This window comes from Narcine bancroftii, chromosome 5 (genome assembly GCF_036971445.1).
Source record: "Narcine bancroftii isolate sNarBan1 chromosome 5, sNarBan1.hap1, whole genome shotgun sequence".
Lineage (NCBI taxonomy): Eukaryota > Metazoa > Chordata > Chondrichthyes > Torpediniformes > Narcinidae > Narcine > Narcine bancroftii.
In genome coordinates, this window is record NC_091473.1 from 190,673,048 (window position 1) to 190,697,324 (window position 24,277).

General features: G+C 47.2%; 1 protein-coding gene across 1 annotated transcript; it reads right to left on the bottom strand.

The window, feature by feature from the left end:
- Window positions 1-19,989: 19,989 nt before the first annotated feature.
- Window positions 19,990-24,054, bottom strand: LOC138764439 (AN1-type zinc finger protein 6-like). The gene is made up of 3 exons (XM_069940362.1): window positions 23,901-24,054; window positions 22,856-22,972; window positions 19,990-20,169 (listed from the first exon to the last, which is right to left on the bottom strand). Exons 1-3 carry the CDS (start codon window positions 24,037-24,039, stop codon window positions 20,021-20,023), a joined length of 405 nt encoding a protein of 134 aa, XP_069796463.1. The 5' UTR covers window positions 24,040-24,054; the 3' UTR covers window positions 19,990-20,020.
- Between the last annotated feature and the right edge of the window lie 223 nt (window positions 24,055-24,277).

Here is a 24,277-nt window from a genome sequence, read left to right on the forward strand (position 1 = left end):
TAATAATAGATCCAGCAGGGAGATATGCAATGATAAAATGTCAGATATATTCAGAGTTTTGGAATCTACTCAATGTATATTCACCTAACGAAGAAGATCAAAAGTTTATGCAAGATATTTTTTTGAAGATAGCAGACACACAAGGGAACATATTAATAGGAGGGGATTTCAACCTTAATTTGGATTCAAATATGGATAAAACTGGGGAAAAAATTAACAGAAAGAACAAAGTAACCAAATTTATAATTAAATCGATGCAAGAAATGCAACTTTTGGATATATGGAGGAAACAACACCCAAAGGAAAAGGAATATTCATATTATTCAGGTAGACATAAAACATACTCAAGAATAGACCTATTTCTGTTATCAGCTCGTATGCAAGATAGAGTAAGAAAAACAGAATATAAAGCTAGAATATTATCGGACCATTCACCCTTGATATTGACAATAGAGTTAGAGGACATCCCTCCAAGAATGTATAGATGGAGATTAAACTCCATGCTACTTAAAAGGCAGGATTTTAGAGAATTCATTGAAAGACAAATTAAAATGTACTTTCAAATAAATACGGAATCAGTGAAAGATAAATTTATACTATGGGACGCAATGAAAGCGTTCGTCAGAGGGCAAATAATAAGTTATGTAACCAAGATGAAGAAGGACTACAATCAGGAAACAGAGCAGTTGGAAAGGGAAATAGCAAATATAGAAAAAGAATTAGCAATGAAGGAAGATACAACTAAAAGAAGAGAATTTGCAGATAAAAAAATAAAATATGAAACACTACAAACATATAAGGTGGAGAAGAACATAATGAAGACAAAACAGAAATATTATGAACTAGGAGAAAAAACGCACAAAATTCTAGCATGGCAGCTTAAGACAGAACAAGCTAAGAGAATAGTATTGGCATCAAGGAAAAAAGACAAACAAATCACATATAATCCAACGGAGATTAATGAAAACTTCAGAGAATTCTATGAACAAATATACCAAACTGAAAACGAAGGGAAAGAAGACAAAATAGATGAATTTTTAACTAAAATTGAACTACCAAAATTACAAATAGAGGAACAAAATAAATTAACAGAACCATTTGGAATAGTAGAAATACAAGAGATAATAAAAAAACTACCAAATAATAAAACACCAGGAGAGGACGGATTCCCAATAGAATTCTATAAAACATTTAAAGATTTATTAATTCCTCCCCTTCTGGAAGTAATCAACCAGATTGACAAAACACAAAGCTTACCAGATTCATGTCAAACAGCAATAATTACAGTAATACCAAAGCAAGGGAAAGATCCACTCACACCAGCGTCATATAGACCAATATCATTACTTAACACAGATTATAAGATAATAGCTAAACTATTAGCAAACAGATTAGCAGATTATGTACCTAAAATGGTAAATCTAGACCAAACTGGATTTATTAAAAAAAGACGAACAACAGACAATATTTGTAAATTTATTAACTTAATTCATGCAGTAGAAGGAAATAAAGTTCCAACAGTAGCGGTTGTTTTAGACGCAGAGAAGGCCTTTGACAGAGTAGAATGGAATTATTTATTCAAAGTATTGCAAAAATTCAGTTTACCAGAGAAGTATATTAATTGGATTAAAGCATTAGATAAGGGGCCATTGGCGAATGTGACAGTAAATGGATAAATATCAAAGCAATTTAATTTAAGCAGATCAACAAGGCAGGGATGCCCACTATCACCCTTAGTGTTCGCGTTAGCTATAGAACCACTAGCAGAATTGATAAGAACAGAAAATAAAATAAAAGGGATAAAAATAAAAGACAAGGATTATAAAATCAGTTTATTTGCAGATGATGTTATAGTATACTTAACAGAACTAGAATTATCAATAAAAGAATTATATAAGAAATTGAAGGAATATGGAAAAGTGTCGGGTTATAAGATTAACGCAAATAAAAGTGAAGCAATGCCAATGAATAATGCGGATTTCTCAAAATTTAAGAAGGAATCACCATTCAGATGGCAAATGCAAGCAATAAGATACCTAGGTATACAAATAAATAAAAACCTCAGCCATCTATATAAACTCAATTATTATCCACTAATGAAAAAATTACAGGATGATTTAGAGCATTGGAAAGATTTACCACTAACACTAATAGGAAGGATAAACTGTATTAAAATGAACATTTTACCAAGGATATTATACCTATTTCAGGCATTGCCAATATACTTGACAGAGAAATTCTTCAAGGAGTTAAAGAAAATAAGAAGGAAATTTTTATGGAAATGTGGGAAACCGAGGATAGCACTAGATACATTAACAGAATGGTATAAACAAGGAGGCTTATAACTGCTAAACTTTAAAAATTATTATAGAGCCGCATAATTAAGATACCTATCAGATTTTTATCAAACAAGAGAAAAGCCAGACTGGACGAGATTAGAACTAGATAAAAGAGGGGAGAAGATACCTGAACATATATTATATAAATGGGATGAAAAATTGGTACAACGTAGGAGTTCTCCAGTATTACATCATCTGCTCAATATTTGGAAAAAGATTTTTTTTTAAATTTAAAAAAAAAAATTATTTTTCACACCATAAACAACATTGACCAAGATACATACATTTTCCTTTTCAAATATATACAGTGTCATTTTCTTCCCCCCCTCCCTCCTCCCATCCCACCCTCCCTACCTCCCCCCATTCATTTAAAGTACAAAATCTAAGATACATTAAACCAGTCAAACAATGTTGTCATTCAATTAAAATAAACAAGAAATTCCACTGAGTCAATTCTTTTCTTTCCTTCTCCTTCTGTCATTTTAGGTGGTAGATGTCCCCGGTAGGTTTTCTCTATTGTGTTTCATGTATGGCTCCCATATTTGTTCAAATATTTCAATATTATTTCTTAAATTATATGTTATTTTTTCTAATGGAATACATTTATTCATTTCTATATACCATTGTTGTATTCTCAAATTATCTTCTAATTTCCAGGTTGACATAATACATTTTTTTGCTACGGCTAGAGCTATCATAACAAATCTTTTTTGTGCACCATTCAAATCAATTCCAAATTCTTTGTTTTTTACGTTACTTAGGAGGAAGATCTCTGGGTTTTTTGGTATATCGTTTTCTGTAATTTTATTTAATATCTGGTTTAGATCTTCCTAAAATTTCTCTACTTTCTCACATGTCCAGATTGCATGAATTGTTGTTCCCATTTCTTTTTTACATCGAAAACATCTATCAGATACTGTTGGGTCCCATTTATTTAACTTTTGAGGTGTAATGTATAGCCTGTGTATCCAGTTATATTGTATCATACGTAACCTCGTATTTATTGTATTTCTCATCGTTCCAGAACATAACTTCTCCCATGTTTCCTTTTTTATCTTTATATTTAAATCTTCTTCCCATTTTTGTTTAGTTTTACCATTTGTTTCCTCATTCTCCTTTTCTTGCAGTTTAATATACATATTTATTATAAATCTTTTGATTATCATTGTATCTGTAATCACATATTCAAAGTTACTTCCCTCTGGTAACCTCAGACTTCTTCCTAATTTGTCCTTCAAGTAGGATCTCAATTGGTAATATGCCAGCACTGTATCTTGAGTTATATTGTATTTATCCTTCATTTGTTCAAAGGATAATAATCTATTTCTTGAAAAACAATTTTCTATTCCTTTGATCCCTTTTTTCTCCCATTCTCTAAAGGAAAGGTTATCTATTGTAAAAGGGATTAAGTGATTTTGCGTCAGTATTAGTTTTGGTAATTGGTAATTTGTTTTATTCCTTTCTACATGAATCTTTTTCCAAATATTGAGTAGATGATGTAATACTGGAGAACTTCTATGTTGTACCAATTTTTCATCCCATTTATATAATATGTGTTCAGGTATCTTCTCCCCTATTTTATCTAATTCTAATCTAGTCCAATCTGGCTTTTCCCTTGTTTGATAAAAATCTGATAGGTATCTTAATTGTGCGGCTCTATAATAATTTTTAAAGTTTGGCAGTTGTAAGCCTCCTTGTTTATACCATTCTGTTAATTTATCTAGTGCTATCATCGGTTTCCCCCCTTTCCATAAAAATTTCCTTATTATTTTCTTTAACTCATTGAAGAATTTCTCTGTCAAGTGTATTGGCAATGCCTGAAATAGGTATAATATCCTTGGGAAAATGTTCATTTTAATATAGTTTATCCTTCCTATTAGTGTTAATGGTAAATCTTCCCAATGCTCTAATTCGTCCTGTAATTTTTTCATTAGTGGATAATAATTGAGTTTATATAGTTGGCCGAGATTTTTATTTATTTGTATACCTAGGTATCTTATTGCTTGCATTTGCCATCTGAATGGTGATTCCTTCTTAAATTTTGAGAAATCCGCACTATTCATTGGCATTGGCATTGCTTCACTTTTATTTACGTTAATCTTGTAACCCGACACATATTCCTTCAATTTCTTATATAATTCTTATATTGATAGTTCTGGTTCTGTTAAGTATACTATCCGCCAATAAACTGATTTTATAATCCTTGTCTTTTATTTTTATCCCTTTTATATTATTCTCTGTTCTTATCAATTCTGCTAGTGGTTCTATAGCTAACGCGAACAATAAAGGTGATAGTGGGCATCCCTGTCGTGTTGACCTGCTTAAGTTAAATTGCTTTGATACATATCCATTTACTGTCACTTTCGCCAATGGTCCCTTATATAATGCTTTAATCCAATTAATATACTTCTCTGGTAAACTGAATTTTTGCAATAATTCCATTCTACTCTGTCAAAGGCCTTCTCTGCATCTAAAGCAACTGCTACTGTTGGCGCTTTACTCCCTTCTACTGCACGAATAAAGTTAATAAATTTACAAATATTGTCTGTTGTGCGTCTTTTTTTAATAAATCCAGTTTAGTCTAGATTTACCATTTTTGGTACATACTCTGCTAATCTGTTTGCTAATAGTTTAGCTATTATCTTATAATCTGTGTTAAGTAATGATATTGGTCTATATGACGCTGGTGCGAGTGGATCTTTCCCTTGCTTTAGTATTACTGTAATTATTGCTGTTTTACATGAATCTGGTAAGCTTTGTGTTTTATCATTCTGGTTGATTACTTCCAGGAGGGGAGGAATTAACAAATCTTTAAATGTTTTATAGAATTCTATTGGGAATCCATCCTCTCCTGGTGTTTTATTATTTGGTAATTTTTTTATTATCTCTTGTATTTCTACTATTTCAAATGGTTCTGTTAATTTATTTTGTTCCTCTATTTGTAATTTTGGTAGTTGAATTTTAGTTAGAAATTCATCTATTTTCCCTTCTTTCCCTTCGTTTTCAGTTTGGTATAATTGTTCATAGAATTCTCTAAAGTTTTCCTTGATCTCCTTTGGATTATATGTGATTTGTTTGTCTTTTTTCCTTGATGCCAATACCATTTTCTTAGCTTGTTCTGTCTTAAGCTACCATGCTAGAATTTTGTGCGTTTTTTCCCCTAGTTCATAATATTTCTGTTTTGTCTTCATTATGTTCTTCTCCACCTTATATGTTTGTAGTGTTTCATATTTTATTTTTTTATCCGCCAATTCTCTTCTTTTAGTTGTATCTTCCTTAATTGCTAATTCTTTTTCTATATTTACTATTTCCCTTTCCAACTGCTCTGTTTCCCGATTATAGTCCTTCTTCATCTTGGTTACATAACTTATTATTTGCCCTCTGATGAACGCTTTCATTGCATCCCATAGTATAAACTTATCTTTCACTGATTCCGTATTTATTTCAAAGTACATTTTAATTTGTTTTTCAATGAATTCTCTAAAATCCTGCCTTTTGAGTAGCATGGTGTTTAATCTCCATCTATACATTCTTAGAGGGATGTCCTCTAACTTTATTGTCAATATTAAGGGTGAATGGTCCGATAATATTCTAGCTTTATATTCTGTTTTTCTTACTCTATCTTGCATACGAGCTGATAACAAAAATAAGTCTATTCTTGAGTATGTTTTATGTCTAGCCGAGTAATATGAATATTCCTTTTCATTTGAGTGCTGTTTCCTCCATATATCCAAAAGTTGCATTTCTTGCATCGATTTAATTATAAATTTGGTTACTTTGTTCTTTCTGTTAATTTTTTTCCCAGTTTTGTCCATATTGAATCCAAATTCAGGTTGAAATCCCCTCCTATTAATATGTTCCCTTGTGTATCTGCGATCTTCAAAAAAATATCTCGCATAAACGTTTGATCTTCTTCGTTAGGTGAATATACATTGAGTAGATTCCAAAACTCCGAATATATCTGACATTTTATCATTACATATCTCCCTGCTGGATCTATTATTTCCTCTTCTATTTTAATTGGCACATTTTTACTAATTAATATAGCTACTCCTCTTGCTTTTGAATTATACGACGCTGCTGTTACGTGTCCTACCCAATCTCTCTTTAATTTCTTGTGCTCCAATTCAGTTAAATGTGTTTCTTGCACGAATGCTATATCAATTTTTTTTTTTCAGTAAATTTAGCAGTTTCTTCCTTTTAATTTGGTTATGTATTCTGTTAATATTTAAAGTCATATTGTTCAGCGTAGCCATTTTATACTTTGTTTATCTTCCCTTTCCGTTTCTCCATCATCACCTTTCATTCTTATCCATTTCTGCTTTCTTGTTTTGAACACTTTATAAGACAACATTTCTAAAACATCAAACATTTTCCTTATTCTCCTATTTAAAACTTCTTTAACCCCATTCTCCCCTCCCCCTCCTCAGTTGCCCTTTATCCCTTGTCGGACAACCACATCTCCCCTCTCCATTTGCATTTGCGAATTCTCTCACAAACGTCAGCTGATTTTGCAGTGACCGTAACTCCTCTCACCCAGTCCCCCCCAGAAAAGATTTCAATTTTCATATGTAACAATGGTCACTCATTTAATTCCCTCCTTATTCCCTCTATTCCATTTCCCTACCTTATTAATTCTTGTCTATACTCTATATATTTTCCTCTAACTACGGATACATTCATCTATGCACACTATGTATATTTTCTTTGGCTTGGCTTCGCGGACGAAGATTTATGGAGGGGGTAAATGTCCACGTCAGCTGCAGGCTCGTTTGTGGCTGACAAATCCGATGCGGGACAGGCAGACACGGTTGCAGCGGTTGCAGGGGCAAATTGGTTGGTTGGGGTTGGGTGTTGGGTTTTTCCTCCTTTGCCTTTTGTCAGTGAGGTGGGCTCTGCGGTCTTCTTCAAAGGAGGTTGCTGCCCGCCAAACTATGAGGTGCCATGATGCACGGTTTGAGGTGATATCAGCCCACTGGCGGTGGTCAATGTGGCAGGCACCAAGAGATTTCTTTAGGCAGTCCTTGTACCTTTTCTTTTCTGCACCTCTGTCACGGTGGCCAGTGGAGAGCTCGCCATATAACACGATCTTGGGAAGGCGATGGTCCTCCATTCTGGAGACGTGACCCACCCAGCGCAGCTGGATCTTCAGCAGCGTGGACTCGATGCTGTCGACCTCTGCCATCTTGAGTACTTCGACGTTAGGGATGAAAGCGCTCCAATGAATGTTGAGGATGGAGCGGAGACAACGCTGGTGGAAGCGTTCTAGGAGCCGTAGGTGATGCCGGTAGAGGACCCATGATTCGGAGCCGAACAGGAGTGTGGGTATGACAACATCTCTGTATACGCTTATCTTTGTGAGGTTTTTCAGTTGGTTGTTTTTCCAGACTCTTTTGTGTAGTCTTCCAAAGGCGCTATTTGCCTTGGCGAGTCTGTCGTCTATCTCATTGTCGATCCTTGCATCTGATGAAATGGTGCAGCCGAGATAGGTAAACTGGTTGACCGTTTTCAGTACTGTGTGCCCGATGGAGATGTGGGGGCGCTGGTAGTCATGGTGGGGAGCTGGCTGATGGAGGACCTCAGTTTTCTTCAGGCTGACTTCCAGGCCAAACATTTTGGCAGTTTCCGCAAAACAGGACGTCAAGCGCTGAAGAGCTGGCTCTGAATGGGCAACTAAAGCGGCATCGTCTGCAAAGAGTAGTTCACGGACAAGTTGCTGTTGTGTCTTGGTGTGAGCTTGCAGGCGCCTCAGATTGAAGAGACTGCCATCCGTGCGGTACTGGATGTAAACAGCGTCTTCATTGTTGAGGTCTTTCATGGCTTGGTTCAGCATCATGCTGAAGAAGATTGAAAAGAGGGTTGGTGCGAGAACACAGCCTTGCTTCACGCCATTGTTAATGGAGAAGGGTTCAGAAAGCTCATTGCTGTATCTGACCCGACCTTGTTGGTTTTCGTGCAGTTGGATAATCATGTTGAGGAACTTTGGGGGACATCCGATGCGCTCTAGTATTTGCCAAAGCCCTTTCCTGCTCACGGTGTCGAAGGCTTTGGTGAGGTCAACAAAGGTGATGTAGAGTTCTTTGTTTTGTTCTCTGCACTTTTCTTGGAGCTGTCTGAGGGCAAAGACCATGTCAGTAGTTCCTCTGTTTGCGCGAAAGCCGCACTGTGATTCTGGGAGAATATTCTCGGCGACACTAGGTATTATTCTATTTAGTAGAATCCTAGCGAAGATTTTGCCTGCAATGGAGAGCAACGTGATTCCCCTGTAGTTTGTGCAGTCTGATTTACAATAGAGGCAGCAATTAAAGATATTATATCAGTCAGCACAACATTGAGGCTGTGCTATATTGTTCTATGTTAAGAAAAGAGTTGGAGGCGGCGGCCCCAGTCCAGGCACAGGGAGAGCAGCGGCGGCCCTGGCCCAGTCCGGGCTCAGGGAGAGCAGCGGCGGCCCTGGCCCCAGTCCGGGCTCAGGGAGAGAAGCGGTGGCCCCGGCCCCAGTCCGGGCACAGGGAGAGCAGCGGTGGCCCCAGCCCCAGTCCGGGCTGAGGGTTGGCGGCGGCGGCCCCGATCTGGGCAGGAGCAAGGGGGAGGCGGCGGCCCCGGCCTCGGTCGAGTGAGGCAGGAGGAAGCCCCGATCCGGGCAGAGAGTTGGAGGCGGCGGCCCCAGTCCAGGCACAGGGAGAGCAGCGGCGGCCCCGGCCCCAGTCCGTGCACAGGGAGAGCAGCGGCGGCCCCGGCCCCAGTCCGGGCGAAGGGTAGCCGGCGGCGGCCCCGATCCGGGTAGGAGCAAGGGGGAGGCGGCGGCCCCGGCCTCGGTCGAGTGAGGCAGGCGGAGGCCCCGGTCTGGGCAGAGAGTTGGAGGCGGCGGCCCCAGTCAGGGCACAGGGAGAGCAGCGGCGGCCTCGGCCCCGGTCCGGGCAGCATGGACCGACCTAGGAGGAGAGGCAGACCCCTCCAGCCCGGGTAAGAAACCTGCATAGGAGAAGGCCACTCCGATATAAAACCTACACACACATATACCCCTTTACACACATACATATAGTTCGTGTTCATTTTTACTCTTATTACATGTCTTCATCTCTCTGCTTGTTATGTAGTTGTTCTGCAAATTTCTTTGCTTCCTCTGGATCCGAGAATAGTCTGTTTTGTTGCCCTGGAATAACTATTTTAAGTACCGCTGGGTACCTTAACATAAATTTATATCCTTTTTTCCATAAGATCGTTTTCGGTGTATTGAACTCCTTCCTCTTCTTCAGGAGTTCAAAACTTATGTCTGGATAGAAAAAATTTTTTTGACCTTTATATTCCAGTGGCTTTTTGTCCTCTCTTACTTTCTTCATTGCTTTCTCCAATATATTTTCTCTTGTTGTATATCTTAAGAATTTTACTAAAATGGATCTTGGTTTTTGCTGCGGTTGTGGTTTCGGGGCTAAAGTTCTATGTGCCCTCTCTATTTCCATTTCTTCCTGTAATTCTGGTCTTCCCAGGACCCTGGGGATCCAATCTTTTATAAATTCTCTCATATTCTTGCCTTCTTCATCTTCCTTAAGGCCCACTATCTTTATATTATTTCTTCTATTATAGTTTTCTATTATATCTATCTTCTGAGCTAACAGCTCCTGTGTCTATTTAACTTTTTTATTAGATTCTTCTAATTTCTCTTTTAAGTCTTCTACTTCCATTTCTACAATTGTTTCACGTTCTTCCATATTTTCCACTCTTTTTCCTATCTCTGATATGGCCATTTCCATTTTATTCATTTTTTCTTCTGCATTCTTAATTCTTCTTTTTATCTCATTAAATTCTTGTAATTGCCATTTTTTCACTGATTCCATATATTCTTTAAAAAAAGATACATCCATTGTCTTGCCTTTCTCTTCTTCTTCCACTTCTTTCTGTTCTTCTTCTTCTTCTTTCTCTGGGTTCACCATCTGTTGTTTCCTTGTTTTCTTTTTACCCTCTTCTTTCTTGTTGTCGTTATTGTCTGTGTTCTGCTGTGCTGCAGGTGTCTCTCTCAGCTGTGGAGATCGACTCCGCAGCTGTTCCCCCCTCCCGTTAGTGTGTTTTTTTTCATGCGCATCGCGCATGCGCGACTCCTCACGCATGCGCGGTTGCACACTTTTACTCAGCTCTGCGAGCCATTTTTGTAGTCCCGAGCCCGGGACTTCCACTGACCTGTGGGAGCGGGCCTCTCTCTCCATGGCGGGCCTCTTCGTACAGGTAAGGCCTTCACCTTCTTCTTCCGACGTCTTTCCTTCTTCTTTTCTTCCCGTTGTTTTTGGTTTTTCTTTCTTCGCTGCCATTTTCTTCACACTTTTACTTTCACTTTGTTTTGGTTTTTAAGTTTGTGCCTTTGCTTTTTCTCTATCTTTTTTTAACTTTTCTGGAGAGGGCTGGAATTCCCCTACCGGCCACTACTCCATCACGTGACTCCCATATTTGGAAAAAGATTCATGTAGAAAGGAATAAAACAAATTACCAATTACCAAAACTAATACTGACGCAAAATCAGTTAATCCCTTTTACAATAGATAACCTTTCCTTTAGAGAATGGGAGAAAAAAGGGATCAAAAGAATAGAAAATTGTTTTTCAGGAAATAGATTATTATTCTTTGAACAAATGAAGGATGAATACAATATAACTCAAGATACAGTGCTGGCATATTACCAATTGAGATCCTACTTGAAGGACAAATTAGGAAGCAGTCTGAGGTTACCAGAGGGAAGTAACTTTGAATATCTGATTACAGATACAATGATAATCAAAAGATTTATAACAAATATGCATATTAAACTGCAAGAAAAGGAGAATGAGGAAACAAATGGTAAAACTAAACAAAAATGGGAAGAAGATTTAAATATAAAGATAAAAAAGGAAACATGGGAGAAGTTATGTTCTGGAACGATGAGAAATACAATAAATACGAGGTTACGTATGATACAATATAACTGGATACACAGGCTATACATTACACCTCAAAAGTTAAATAAATGGGACCCAACAGTATCTGATAGATGTTTTCGATGTAAAAAAGAAATGGGAACAACAATTCATGCAATCTGGACATGTGAGAAAGTAGAGAAATTTTAGGAAGATCTAAACCAGATATTAAATAAAATTACAGAAAACGATATACCAAAAAACCCAGAGATCTTCCTCCTAAGTAACATAAAAAACAAAGAATTTGGAATTGATTTGGATGGTGCACAAAAAAGATTTGTTATGATAGCTCTAGCCGTAGCAAAAAAATGTATTATGTCAACCTGGAAATTAGAAGGTAATTTGAGAATACAACAATAGTATATAGAAATGAATAAATGTATTCCATTAGAAAAAATAACATATAATTTAAGAAATAATATTGAAATATTTGAACAAATATGGGAGCCATACATGAAACACAATAGAGAAAACCTACCGGGGACATCTACCACCTAAAACGACAGAAGGAGAAGGAAATGAAAAGAATTGACTCTGGAATTTCTTGTTTATTTTAATTGAATGACTACATTGTTTGACTGGTTTAATGTATCTTAGATTTTGTACTTTAAATGAATGGGGGGAGGTAGGGAGGGTGGGATGGGAGGAGGGAGGGGGGGAAGAAAATGACACTGTATATATTTGAAAAGGAAAATGTATGTATCTTGGTCAATGTGGTTTATGGTGTGAAAAATAAAAAATTTAAAAAAAAACATTCTACGGCCCCATTCTTTCTCCACAACCCTGTTTCAGTCCAGACACTGATCCCACTACCCGCAACCCTCTTTCCCACCATCCTGTTTCAGTCCGCACACTGATCCCACTTCCCCACTCTCTCCCCACAGCCTTGTATCAGTCCCCACACTAATCCCAGTGCCCCATTCTCTCCCCCTTAGCCCTGTATCTGTCCCCACATTCTCCCCTACAGTCCTGTATCAGTCCCCATATTGATCACACTGCCCCGCTCTCTCCATACAGCCCTGTATCATTCCCCACACTGATCCCACTGCCCTGCCCTCTCCCCACAGCTATGTATCAGTCCCCACACTGATCCCACTGCCCCGTCCTCTCCCCACAGCTCTGTATCAGTCCCCACACTCATCCCACTACCGCGCTCTCACAACAGCCCAGTTTCAGTCCCCACTCTGATCCCAGTGCCACATTCTCTCCCCCACAGCCCTGAATCCGACCCCACACTGATCCCACAGTCCTTTTCTCCCCACAGCCCTGTATCAGTTCCCACACTGATCAAACTGCTCCGCTCTCTCCCCACAGCCTGTATCTGCCCCACAATGATCCCCCTGCCCTGCCCTATCCCCACAGCCCTGTAGCAGAACCCATCCCGATCCCATTGCGCTGCTCTGTCCCCACAGCCCTGTATCTGTCCCCACACTCATCCCACTGCGATCCTCCCTCTCCACAGCCCTCTATCCGTACCCACACTGATCCCATTGGCCCACTCTTGTAGCCCTGTTTCAGTCCCCACACTGATCCCACTGCCAACCTCTCTGCCCACAGCAATATAGCAGTCCCCAGACTGATCCCACTGACCCCACCCCTCTCCCTCACTGCCCTGCATCAGTCCGCCCACTGATCCCAATGACGCAGTCTCTCCCCACAGCCCAGTATCTGTACCCACATCGATCCCATTGCCCCACTCTCTCCCCACAGCAAGAAATCAGTCCCCACACTGATCCCATTGCCCCGCTCTCGCCCAAGAGTCCTGTATCCATCCCTACACTGTCTTTGCACAGCCGTTTCAGACCCACACTGATCCCACTGCCCCACTGTCTTCTCATAGCTCTGTATCCGTTACCACACTTATCCCACTGCCCCGCTCTCTCGCCAGTTCTTTATCATACCCCAAACAAATCGGACTGCCCCGCTATATCCCCACAGCCTTGTATCAGTCCCCACACTGAGCCCATTGTCCCAGTCTCTACTCACAAACCTGTATCAGTCGCCACACTGAACCCACTCCTCACTCCCTCCCCACAGTTGTTTCAGTCCCCACACTCTCACAACCCAGTATCCATCCCCAGACTGAACGCAATGCCCCGCTCTCTCCCCACACCCATCCAACTGCCCCGCCCTCTCCACACACCCCTGTATCAGTCCCCACACTGATCCCAGTGCCCCATTCTCTCCCCATAGCCCTGTATCTGACTCCACATTCTCCCCTACAGCCCTGTATCAGTCCCCATACTGATCCCACTGCCCCCAACCCTCTCCCCCACCGACTGTATCAGCCCAACACTGATCGCAATGCCCCGCTTTCTCCCCACAGTCCTGTATCAGTCCGCCCACTGATCCCAATGACCCAATCTATCCCCGCAGCCCAGTATCCGTCCGCACACTGAGCCCATTACCCCAGTTTCTACTCACAACCCTGTATCTGTCCCCACACTCATCCCACTGCGATCCTCCCTCCCCACAGCCCTCTATCCATACCCACACTGATCCCTTTGCCCCATTCTCTACTCATAGCCCTGTATCAGTCCCCACACTGATTCCACGGCCCCGCTCTCTCCCCACGGCTGTGTTTCAGTGTCCTCACTGATCCTACTGCCCCGCTCTTTCTCCATGACCCTGTATCAGTCCACACACTTACCCAACTTCCCCGCCCTCTCCCCACCCCCATCCAATTGCCCCGCCCTCTCCACACACCCCTGTATCAGTCCCCACACTGATACCACTGCCCCGCTCTCTCCTCACAGCCCTGTATCAGTCCTCCCACTGATCCCACTGCCCTGCTCTTTCCCCACGACCCTGTGTCAGTCCCCACACTGATCCCATTGCCCCGCTCTCGCACAAGAGTCCTGTATCCATCCCGACACTGTTCTCACTGTCCCGCAGTCTTCGCACAGCTCTGTATCCATTACCACACTGATCCCCCTGCCCTGCACTCTCGCCAGTTCTTTATCATACCCCAAACTAATCGCACTGCCCCGCTATATCCCCACAGCCTTGTATCAGTCCCCACACTGAGCCCATTGACCCAGTCTCTACTCACATCCTTGTATCAGTCGCCAGACTGAACCCACTCCTCACTCCCTCCCCACAGTCATTTCAGTCCCCACACTCTCACAGTCCAGTATCCATCCCCAGACTGAACGCAATGCCCCGCTCTCTCCCCACATACCTGTATGACCTCACACTGATCCCACTGTCTCTTTCTCCCCACTGCGCCGCTCTCTCCCCAGAGCCCTGTATCAGTCCCCACACTTATCCAACTGCCCCGCCCTCTCCCCACACCCTTGTATCAGTTCCCACACTGATCCCACTGCCCCGCTCTTTCCCGACAACCCTGTATCATTCCCCTCACTGATCCCACTGCCCCGTGCTCTCCCCACAGCGCTGTATCAGTCCCCACACTATTCCCACTACCGCACTCTTACAACAGCCCAGTTTCAGTCCCCACTCTGATCCCAGCGCCCCATTTTCTCCTCCACAGCCCTGTATCCGACCCCACACTCATCCCACTGTCCTTTTCGCCCCACAGCCGTGTATCAGTCCCCACACTGATCAAACTGCTCCGCTCTCTCCCCACAGCCTGTATCTTCCCCACAATGATCCCCCTGCCCTGCCCTCTCCCCACAGCCCTGTAGCAGTACCCACATTGATCCCATTGCCCCACTCTCTACTCATAGCCCTGTATCAGTCCCCACACTGATCCCAGTGCCCCATTCTCTCCTCCAGAGCCCTGTATCTGACTCCACATTCTCCACAACAGCCCAGTATCAGTCCCCATACTGATCCCACTGCCCTGCTCTCTCCCCACAGCTCTGTATCATTCCCCTAACTGATCCCACTACCATATTCTCTTCCCACTTCCCTGTATCATTCACCACATTGATACCACTGTCCCACTCTATCACCACAGCCCTGTATCAGGCCCACACTGATCTCACTGACCCTCTCGCTCCCCACAGCAATGTAGGAGTCCCGAGACTGATCCCACTGCCCCGCTGTCTCCCCACAGACCTGTATCAGTCCCCACACTGATCGCAATGCCCTGATCTCTCCCCTCAGACCTGTGTCAGTCTGCCCACTGATCCCAATGACCCGGTCTCACCCCACAGCCCAGTATCCGTCCCCACATTGAACCCATTGCCCCACTCTATCCCCACAGCCCTGTATCAGCCCCACACTGATCCCATTGCCCCACTATCTTCTCACAGCTCTGTATCCATTACCACACTGATCCCCCTGCCCTGCACTCTCGCCAGTTCTTTATCATACCCCAAAGTAATCGCACTGCCCCGCTATATCCCCGGTGTCTTCCCACCGCCCTACATCATTCCCCGCATTGATCCCACCGACCCCCCTCTCGCCCCACAGCAATGTTGCAGTCCACAGATTGATCCCAATGCCCCGCTGTCTCCCCACAGCCTTGTGTCAGTCCCCAAACTCATCCCACTGCCCAGCTCTCAACCCACAGCCCTGTATCATTCCCCATACTGATCACACTGCTCCGCTCTATCCCCAGAGCCCTGTATCAGACCCCACACTGATCCCACTGCACCACTCTATCACAACAGCCCTGTATCCGTTCCCACAGTGATCCCACTGACCTGCTCACTCCACACAGCCTTGTATCCCTCCCCACACTGATCCCAGTGCCCCATTTTTTGTTCTGTCCTGTTTTCTCAGTTTTCTATCGAACTGTCCTGCTCTCTCCCCATAGCCCTGTATCTGCCTTAACATTATCCCCAACAGCCCTGTATCTGTTCCCACACTGATCCCACGGCCCCGCTCTCTCCCCACGGCTATGTTTCAGTGCCCTCACTGATCCTACTCTCCCGCTCTTTCTCCATGACCCTGTATCAATCCACACACTGACACCAGTACTCCCAACCCCCTTCCCCACCACCCTGTATCAGTCCCCACACTGATCCCACTTCCCCGCTCACTCCCCACAGACTTGTATCAGTCCCAACACTGATCCCAGTGCCCCACTCTCTCCCCCATAGCCCTGTATCTGTCTTCACATTATCCCCAAAAGCCCTGTATCAGTCCCCACTCTGATTCCACTGCCCCGGTCTCGCTCCACAGCCCTGTAGCAGTCCCCATACTGATCCCATTGCGCTGGTCTGTCCACACAGCCATGTATCCATCCCCACACTCATCCCACTGTGATCCTCTCTCCCCACAGACCTGTATCAGTCCCCACATTGATCCAACTGTCCTGCTCTCTCCCCAAAGCCCTGTATCAGTCCAAACACTGATCCCACCCCTCTCCCTCACTGCCCTGTATCAGTCCCCACACTGATCCCACTGCCCCGCTCTCTCCCCACGGCTGTGTTTCAGTGCCTTCACTGATCCTAATGCCCCGCTCTTTCTCTACGACCCTGTATCAGTCCACACACTGATCCCACTGCCCCGCTCTCTCCCCACAACCCTGTATCATTCACCACACTGATCCCAATGCCATCATCTCTCCCCACCGCCCTGTATCATTCCCCACGTTGATCCCATTGTCCCACTCTATCACCACAGCCCTGTATCAGTCCCCATACTGATCCCTCTGCCCCGCTCTCTCACTACAGCCTTGTATCATTCCCCTCACTGATCCCACTGCCCTGCACTCTCCCCACAGCGCTGTATCAGTCCCCACACTCATCCCACTACTGCGCTCTCACAACAGCCCAGTTTCAGTCCTCACTCTGATCCCAGTGCCCCATTCTCTCCTCCACAGCCTTGTATCCGACCCCACACTCATCCCACTGCGATCCTCCCTCCCCACATCCCTCTATCCGTACCCACACTCATCCCATTGGCCCACTCTCTATCATTGCCATGTATCAGACCCCACACTGATCCCAGAGCCCCATTCTCTCCCCCAGAGCCCTGTATCATTCCCCACATTGATCCCATTGTCCCACTCTATCACCACAGCCCTGTATCAGGCCAACACTGATCTCACTGACCACCTCTCTCCCCACAGCAATGAAGCAGTCCCCACTCTGATGCTACTGCCCCAGTCTTGCTCCAGAGCCCTGTAGCAGTCGCCATACTGATCCCATTGCGCTGCTCTGTCCCCGCAGCCCTGTATCTGTTCCCACACTCATCCCATTGCGATCCTCCCTCCCCACATCCCTCTATCCATACCCACACTGATCCCATTGCCCCACTCTCTACTCATAGCCCTGCATCAGTCCACACACTGATCCCACTTCCCTGCTAAATCCCCACAGCCTTGTATCAGTCCCACACAGATCCCAGTGCCCCATTCTCTCCCCTAGAGCCCTGTATCTGACTCCACATTCTCCACAACAGCCCTGTATCAGTCCCCATACTGATCCTACTGCCCGCTCTTTCTCCACGACCCTGTATCAGTCCACACACTGATCCTACTTCCGCGCTCAATACCCACAGCCTTCTATCATTCCCACACTGATCCCACTGCCCTGCACTCTCCCCACAGCGCTGTATCAGTCCCCACACTCATCCCACTACTGCGCTCTCACAACAGCCCAGTTTCAGTCCTCACTCTGATCCCAGTGCCCCATTCTCTCCTCCACAGACTTGTATCCGACCCCACACTCATCCCACTGCGATCCTCCCTCCCCACATCCCTCTATCCGTACCCACACATCCCATTGGCCCACTCTCTATCATTGCCATGTATCAGACCCCACACTGATCCCAGAGCCCCATTCTCTCCCCCAGAGCCCTGTATCATTCCCCACATTGATCCCATTGTCCCACTCTATCACCACAGCCCTGTATCAGTCCCCACACTCATCCCACTGTGATCCTCCCTCCCCACAGCCCTCTATCCATACCCACACTGATCCCATTGCCCCATTCTCTACTCATAGCCCTGTATCAGTCCCCACACTGATTCCACGGCCCCGCTCTCTCCCCACGGCTGTGTTTCAGTGCCCTCACTGATCCTACTGCCCCACTCTTTCTTCACGACCCTGTATCAGTCCATATACTGACACTACTACCCCCAACCCCCTTCCCCACGGCCCTGTATCAGCCCCCACACTGATCCCACTTCCCCGCTCAATCCCCTCAGACTTGTATCAGTCCCCACACTGAGCCCATTGACCCAGTCTCTACTCACAACCCTGTATCAGTCCCCACACTGAACCCACTCCTAACTCCCTCCCCACAGTCCTGTTTCAGTCCCCACACTCTCACAGCCCAGTATCCATCCCCAGACTGAACGCAATGCCCTGCCCTCTCCCCATAGCCCTGTATCAGTCCCCACACAGATCCCACTGACCAGCTGTCTCCTCACAGTCCTGTATCGGTCCACACATTGATCCCACTACCCTCAACCCTCTCTCCCACCACCCTGTATAAGTTCCCACACTGATCACTCTGCTCCGCTCTCTCCCCACAGCCTGTGTCTGCCTCACACTGATCCCATTGCCCTCTCCCCACACCCCTGTGTCAGTCCCCACACTGACCACACTGCTTCCCTCTCTCCCCACAGGCTGTATCTGCCCCACACTGATCCCACTTCCCTGCCCTCTCCCCACAGCCCTGTATCAGTCCACTCACTAGATCCCACTTCCATGCTCTCTCCCACAGCCCTCTATCCGCCCCCACACTGATCCTAGTGTGGTTCCTGTGGAATAACTGTATTTGGAAGTGTGACAAATACCTTCAGAACGAGTTCCCCGGGGGCAGATCCACGCCTCTCAGAGACCCCCCCCCCCCCAAAACCACTAAACAAAACACATCTAAAAAAAATAAATAAACCGATCTCAGTTTTATTTTTAACTTTTGCCAAAGGTTCTTTGTGAATGTGTTTCCCTACAGCGATCAGGTCTTAGCAGTTACGGACATGTTCGATGTTCGGAGACATGGGAGGAGTGATCGATTATATATACCTATATTTATATATATATATATATATATATATATTTTTAAAAATCCCTATTTTGGGATTCTGAGGTGGATAGGGAGAAAAAGGCGAGACAGACTTCCCCTCAGTATTTGCTGTCTGGATCATCGTGGTCAAGAACCACAGTGATACCCTTCAACCCTTCGAGGGGAACAGGCGGTTGGGGCTCAGGCTCATGACTGAGTGGGGTAGAGGATAGGCACCCGAGGCACACGGCAGGGGAGAGGGGAAAGGGAAGAATGGGTGGTTTCGGAGGTGCAGGGAAGAGCAAACAGGGAGAGGGAGATGGAAGAGGAGGAGCGGGAGAGAGCGAGAGCAGGAGCAGGGGAGGGAGAGGAGCGTGCTGAGGGGAGAGTGCGGAGGGTGGAGGTGGGGGGCAAAGACGGAGGGGCAAGGGGTGAGATGGAGGGGGAGACGGAGGGAGTGAGGGGGAGATAGAGGGAGAGGAAGAAAGAAAGCTGTTTTGATGGTGGGGGTAAAGGGAGAGATTTGGGACAGAAGAGGGGAGGGGGGAAGAAGAGAGGCAGATGGGCCAACAACACCCCTACCCCCGCCCTAAATGGGGCTCCCAGCCCCCAGAAGTAGGGACAAGTCAGTTGGGGTGAGCCTGGACTCCAGCTGGACACCCTCACTCCCATCCCCATCCTCCCTCCACCGGGAGACCCTCAGTGCCATCCCTCAACCCCCATCTCCCCAGCCAGAGTAGCAGCCCGTCATCCCCTCCCCCACTTCGAGCAGCCAACCCCCCTCCCCTCCCCTCCCGGAACACACAGGAACAGGCGAAGTGCCCCAGGCAGCTCGGATCATGCAGATGAAGGGTTTATTCCGAGGCGCTTAAATCTTTTGCAGCTTCTCCCCGACCACCATTGGGTTCTCCTTCCTGATCTTCTCCGCGGCATCCGCTTTGTAGTCAAAGTGACAGGCGTGCATGTCGGAGTACCGGTGGACGGAGCAGTACAGGTTGCCGCACCGGCACTCGAACCCTGGAATGTAGAGGGCGCACCGTGAGACCGGGAGCTGGCAAACCGCCGGGAACACAAGGTCTGGCTGGATCGCCGGGAGACCAGGGGGTGGCCGGATCGCTGGGAGACAAGGGGGTGGCCGGATCACCGGGAGACCAGGGGGTGGGCCGGATCACAGGGAGACTGGGGTAGGTGGTCAGATCGCCGAGAGCAGGTTGCCAGATCACTGGGAGGAGGTTGTCAGATCACCAACAGACGGTGAGGGTGGGGAGGTGGCCAGACCGTTGGGAGGTGGGGGGGGGGGGGGAAGGGGAGGGCAGTGGCTGAATCACTGGCAGACCTGTGGGGGGGGGGGGGGGGGGGGGGGGGGGGGGGTTGGGGGGGAAGGATGATGGCATTGGCAGCTTGATTGCTGGGAGATAGGGGGAGTGGATGGCGGCCGGATCACTGGGAGACTGGGAGGAGGCCGGCAGCCGGGAAATCGGTTGGGGATGTGGAGGCTGGCTGCATTGCCAAAAGCAGCCAAATCATCGGCAGGCCCGAGAGACCGAATATGGCGAATCGCTGTCAGGCCTGGGGGCTGGGCAGGTCACTGCAGTCACACCGGACCATCCCATCCAGTCCCAGTCCAACCTGAACCCCTCCCTGGAGAATACAGCTGCTCCACACCCCCCACCCCGTCCAAGTCAACCTGCCCCTCTCCATCCCAAACCCATTCTATCCCCTGCTTCAATACGCGGGAGACCAATCTCAACCCCAACCTACCCCAATTTCCCGTCCTCCCCCCCACACATCCAACTGTCTCCTTTCCAAGCCAACCTACCCCTTCCTCCCACTCCAACATCCCAACTCCCCCCCCAAAAATATTTGAACCCAATCCGAGCCCAGCCTTGCCTGTTCCAAATCCAACCGAACCCCTCCCTCCCACCAATCTAATGCCCCTCCCCAATCACGGCCCGTTGAGACGGGAAGCCTGTGAACACGTTACAGTAAAAGTGTGGAAATCCAAGCCACCCGATAACTCGGAGCTCAATCTTTTTAAATTTTAGCAGGTTTTGAGTGCGTACGTGTCACAAACAGCGGCAACAAGCAACCACGTTTAATACAGGTACTGTATACTTATGTAATCGCTGGTCCTTCACAATGGTCAACCCCCACCTCTTGTGTTTTCCGTGTAACACGTGTAAAGGTCGACCACCCCTCCCTATTTTTGACCTCAGCAGCCCGCCCATCTGAGCTTCTGATGCCCCGACCACCCACCCATCCGAGCTCCCGGCACCCCATAGATCCCCACATCCAACACCCCTCCATCTGAGCTTCTGATGTCCCGACCACAGATCCTCGCCCCGACTACCCCGCCCATCCGAGCTCTCAACAACCAACCACGGATCCTCGCCCCCCCGGCCTTCTGAGCTCCCGACGTCCCAGCCACAGGTTCTCTTCCTAGGCCCCGGCCGTCAATCCATCTGACCTCCCCTAATGGGGATTTACCACCTGGTCAGGCCATCTGTGCTCCCGACGCCTTGAACGAAGTAGGTACCAACCGTGTCAAAAGTAAGACCCGTATCAAAGTTGACCCTTCCCAAATTTGACCCCAAAAATTGGTCCAAAAACCCTGATGATTACACAAGTATACATGGTCATCTTATCACGAAGAAACCTTGCTGCAGTGTGTTCCTTGTGGAATGAGCCCATTTGGCCCAACTCGCCCACACAGATGCTGTACAGCCGAAGTCCCAAAATTCTGGACTGTATGCTTCTTTTACACTGTTCATTTTTAACCATAACTTCAAGTGCTACACATTCTCTCATTTGTGGTGAAATAAACGTTATGTTTACATTTTTGTCAAGAGTCGGCTTTTATTGCTCTTTAAAACTGCCTGTTTTGGTAAACGCAGCATTGCCGTGTTTGCCTAATGAATCAACTCTCAAACTTTATCCGGCCCATCTAAATTTAAATTCAGACCGACAACAGGCCCTTCCGGCCCATGTGCCCATGCTGACCCTCCCCCCCAACCCCAGGTTTGTTTTGAACGGTGGGAGGGAACGCACGCAGACCTGGGGGAAGTGGGGGGGGGAAAATGTGCAGACCGCACCGAATTTGAACCTGGCGCTCTAGCAGCTTTGCGCTGACTGCCAGGCTAACTGCGTCTGTTTCTTTATTCCTCCTTAAATTGAATTTTTAAAAATAAAAGTACTGTCTGAGAAATCCAGACCGTCCCCAGCAGGACTTTGTCCGTGCAGCATCCAGCGTGGGCACATCGGGTCTGATGGCCTGTTTCCGCGACGTACAAGGTGTCCAGTGAAGTTAGCTCACACCTCCCTTGCTCTCAGGACGCCTCCTATTGGGAGGGGCAGGACAGGAGCATAGGGAGGTGGGGAGGGTGGGCGCTACCACCTGAAGGTTTCCCACTGAATCCCACCCCTTCACACAAAACTGGGCACTCTAACATTTAAAAAAATTTTTTTAGACCTACAACACGGTAACGGGCACTTCCGACCCACTTATACCCAACTGACCTACAGCCCCCAGTACGCTTTGAAACCAGAGCCCCCAAGGAAAACCCACATAGACATGGGGAGAATCCCTCCCCACATGGACAGTGGCGGCTCGAGACAGGGACTCCTCTCACCCCCTCAATCTGATGAGCACTCCCCTCCCTACTCTGTGCTCCTGACACTTCCCCCCACAAGGCGCCAGGCTCACCCGTTAGTCCCACTTTCTTCTTGCAAAGGAAGCAACGATTCCGCTTCTTGTTCTTCTCGGGAGACTTTTCCAGGTCTTCCTGGGATCCCTGTGGATCATCCGCCGCTGACGAGGAAGCTGGGTTGGGGGGGGGGGAGGGAGGGAGGGGACAGGAATAGGCTCAGCGGGAGGAACTGGAGAAATGGGGCAAAGGTACTCCTCTCTGCACCAGGCAGCAGGGTCACCCAGCCTCCTGCTCACCGTCAGCCAATCGCCCAGCCTCCCGCTCACCATCATCCAATCGCCCAACCTCCCGCTCACCGTCGGCCAATCGCCCAGCCTCCCACTAAACTATCATGACCATCTCTTAATGCCAATCCCCTCACTTGCACATCAACCAATGGCCGAGCCCCTCACTCTCCCGCGCCCAGCCCCTCACTCTCCCCCGCCCAGCCCCTCACTCTCCCGCGCCCAGCTCCTCACTCTCCCCCGCCCAGCCCCTCACTCTCCCACGCCCAGCCCCTCACTCTCCCCCCGCCCAGCCCCTCACTCTCCCCCGCCCAGCCCCTCACTCTCCCCCGCCCAGCCCCTCACTCTCCCCGCCCAAGCCCCTCACTCTCCCCCGCCCAGCCCCTCACTCTCCCCCGCCCAGCCCACACTCTCCCCCCGCCCAGCCCCTCACTCTCCCCCGCCCAGCCCCTCACTCTCCCCGCCCAGCCCCTCACTCTCCCCCGCCCAGCCCCTCACTCTCCCCCGCCCAGCCCTCACACTCCCCCGCCCAGCCCCTCACACTCCCCCGCCCAGCCCCTCACTCCCCCGCCCAGCCCCTCACTCTCCCGCCCAGCCCCTCACTCTCCCCCCGCCCAGCCCCCGCCCGCTCTCCCCCGCCCAGCCCCTCCACTCTCCCCCGCCGAGCCCCCTCACTCCCCCAATAAGCCTTCTGCTGTTACAACCTCGTCAATGCCCCATTAATTGAGGAGGTGATCGCTCCCACATCTAAACCAGCCACCTTCCCTGCCCCAACCCCACAAGCTCCACCCCTTATTCATCCACCGCCAAAATTTACCCTCAAATGTCTGTTCCGACGCTGTTCTTTCCTCTCTGAAGCGGCCATTGGCAATGTTGGGCTGCGGAGGGAAGCAAACAGGGGTTAACGCAGTTTGTGAACTCGCGTCGCCAAATTTGCGGGTTTGTGGCAGCATCATAGGTGCATAAACTGCCTATAAATTACATCTAACAAATATTAGCTTAAAAGTGGGGCCGTGTCGGGGGTGGGGGGGGCGGGGTCATTGTCCATTCAGAAATCAGATGGCAGAGGGGAAGAAGCCGTCCTTGTGTTGCTGGGTGCTCGTCTTCAGGCTCCTGGACCTCCTTCCTGATGGTCACAGAGTGAAGAGGTCACGGCCTGGGTGGTGGGGGGTCCTTGAGGATAGAGCCTTCCAT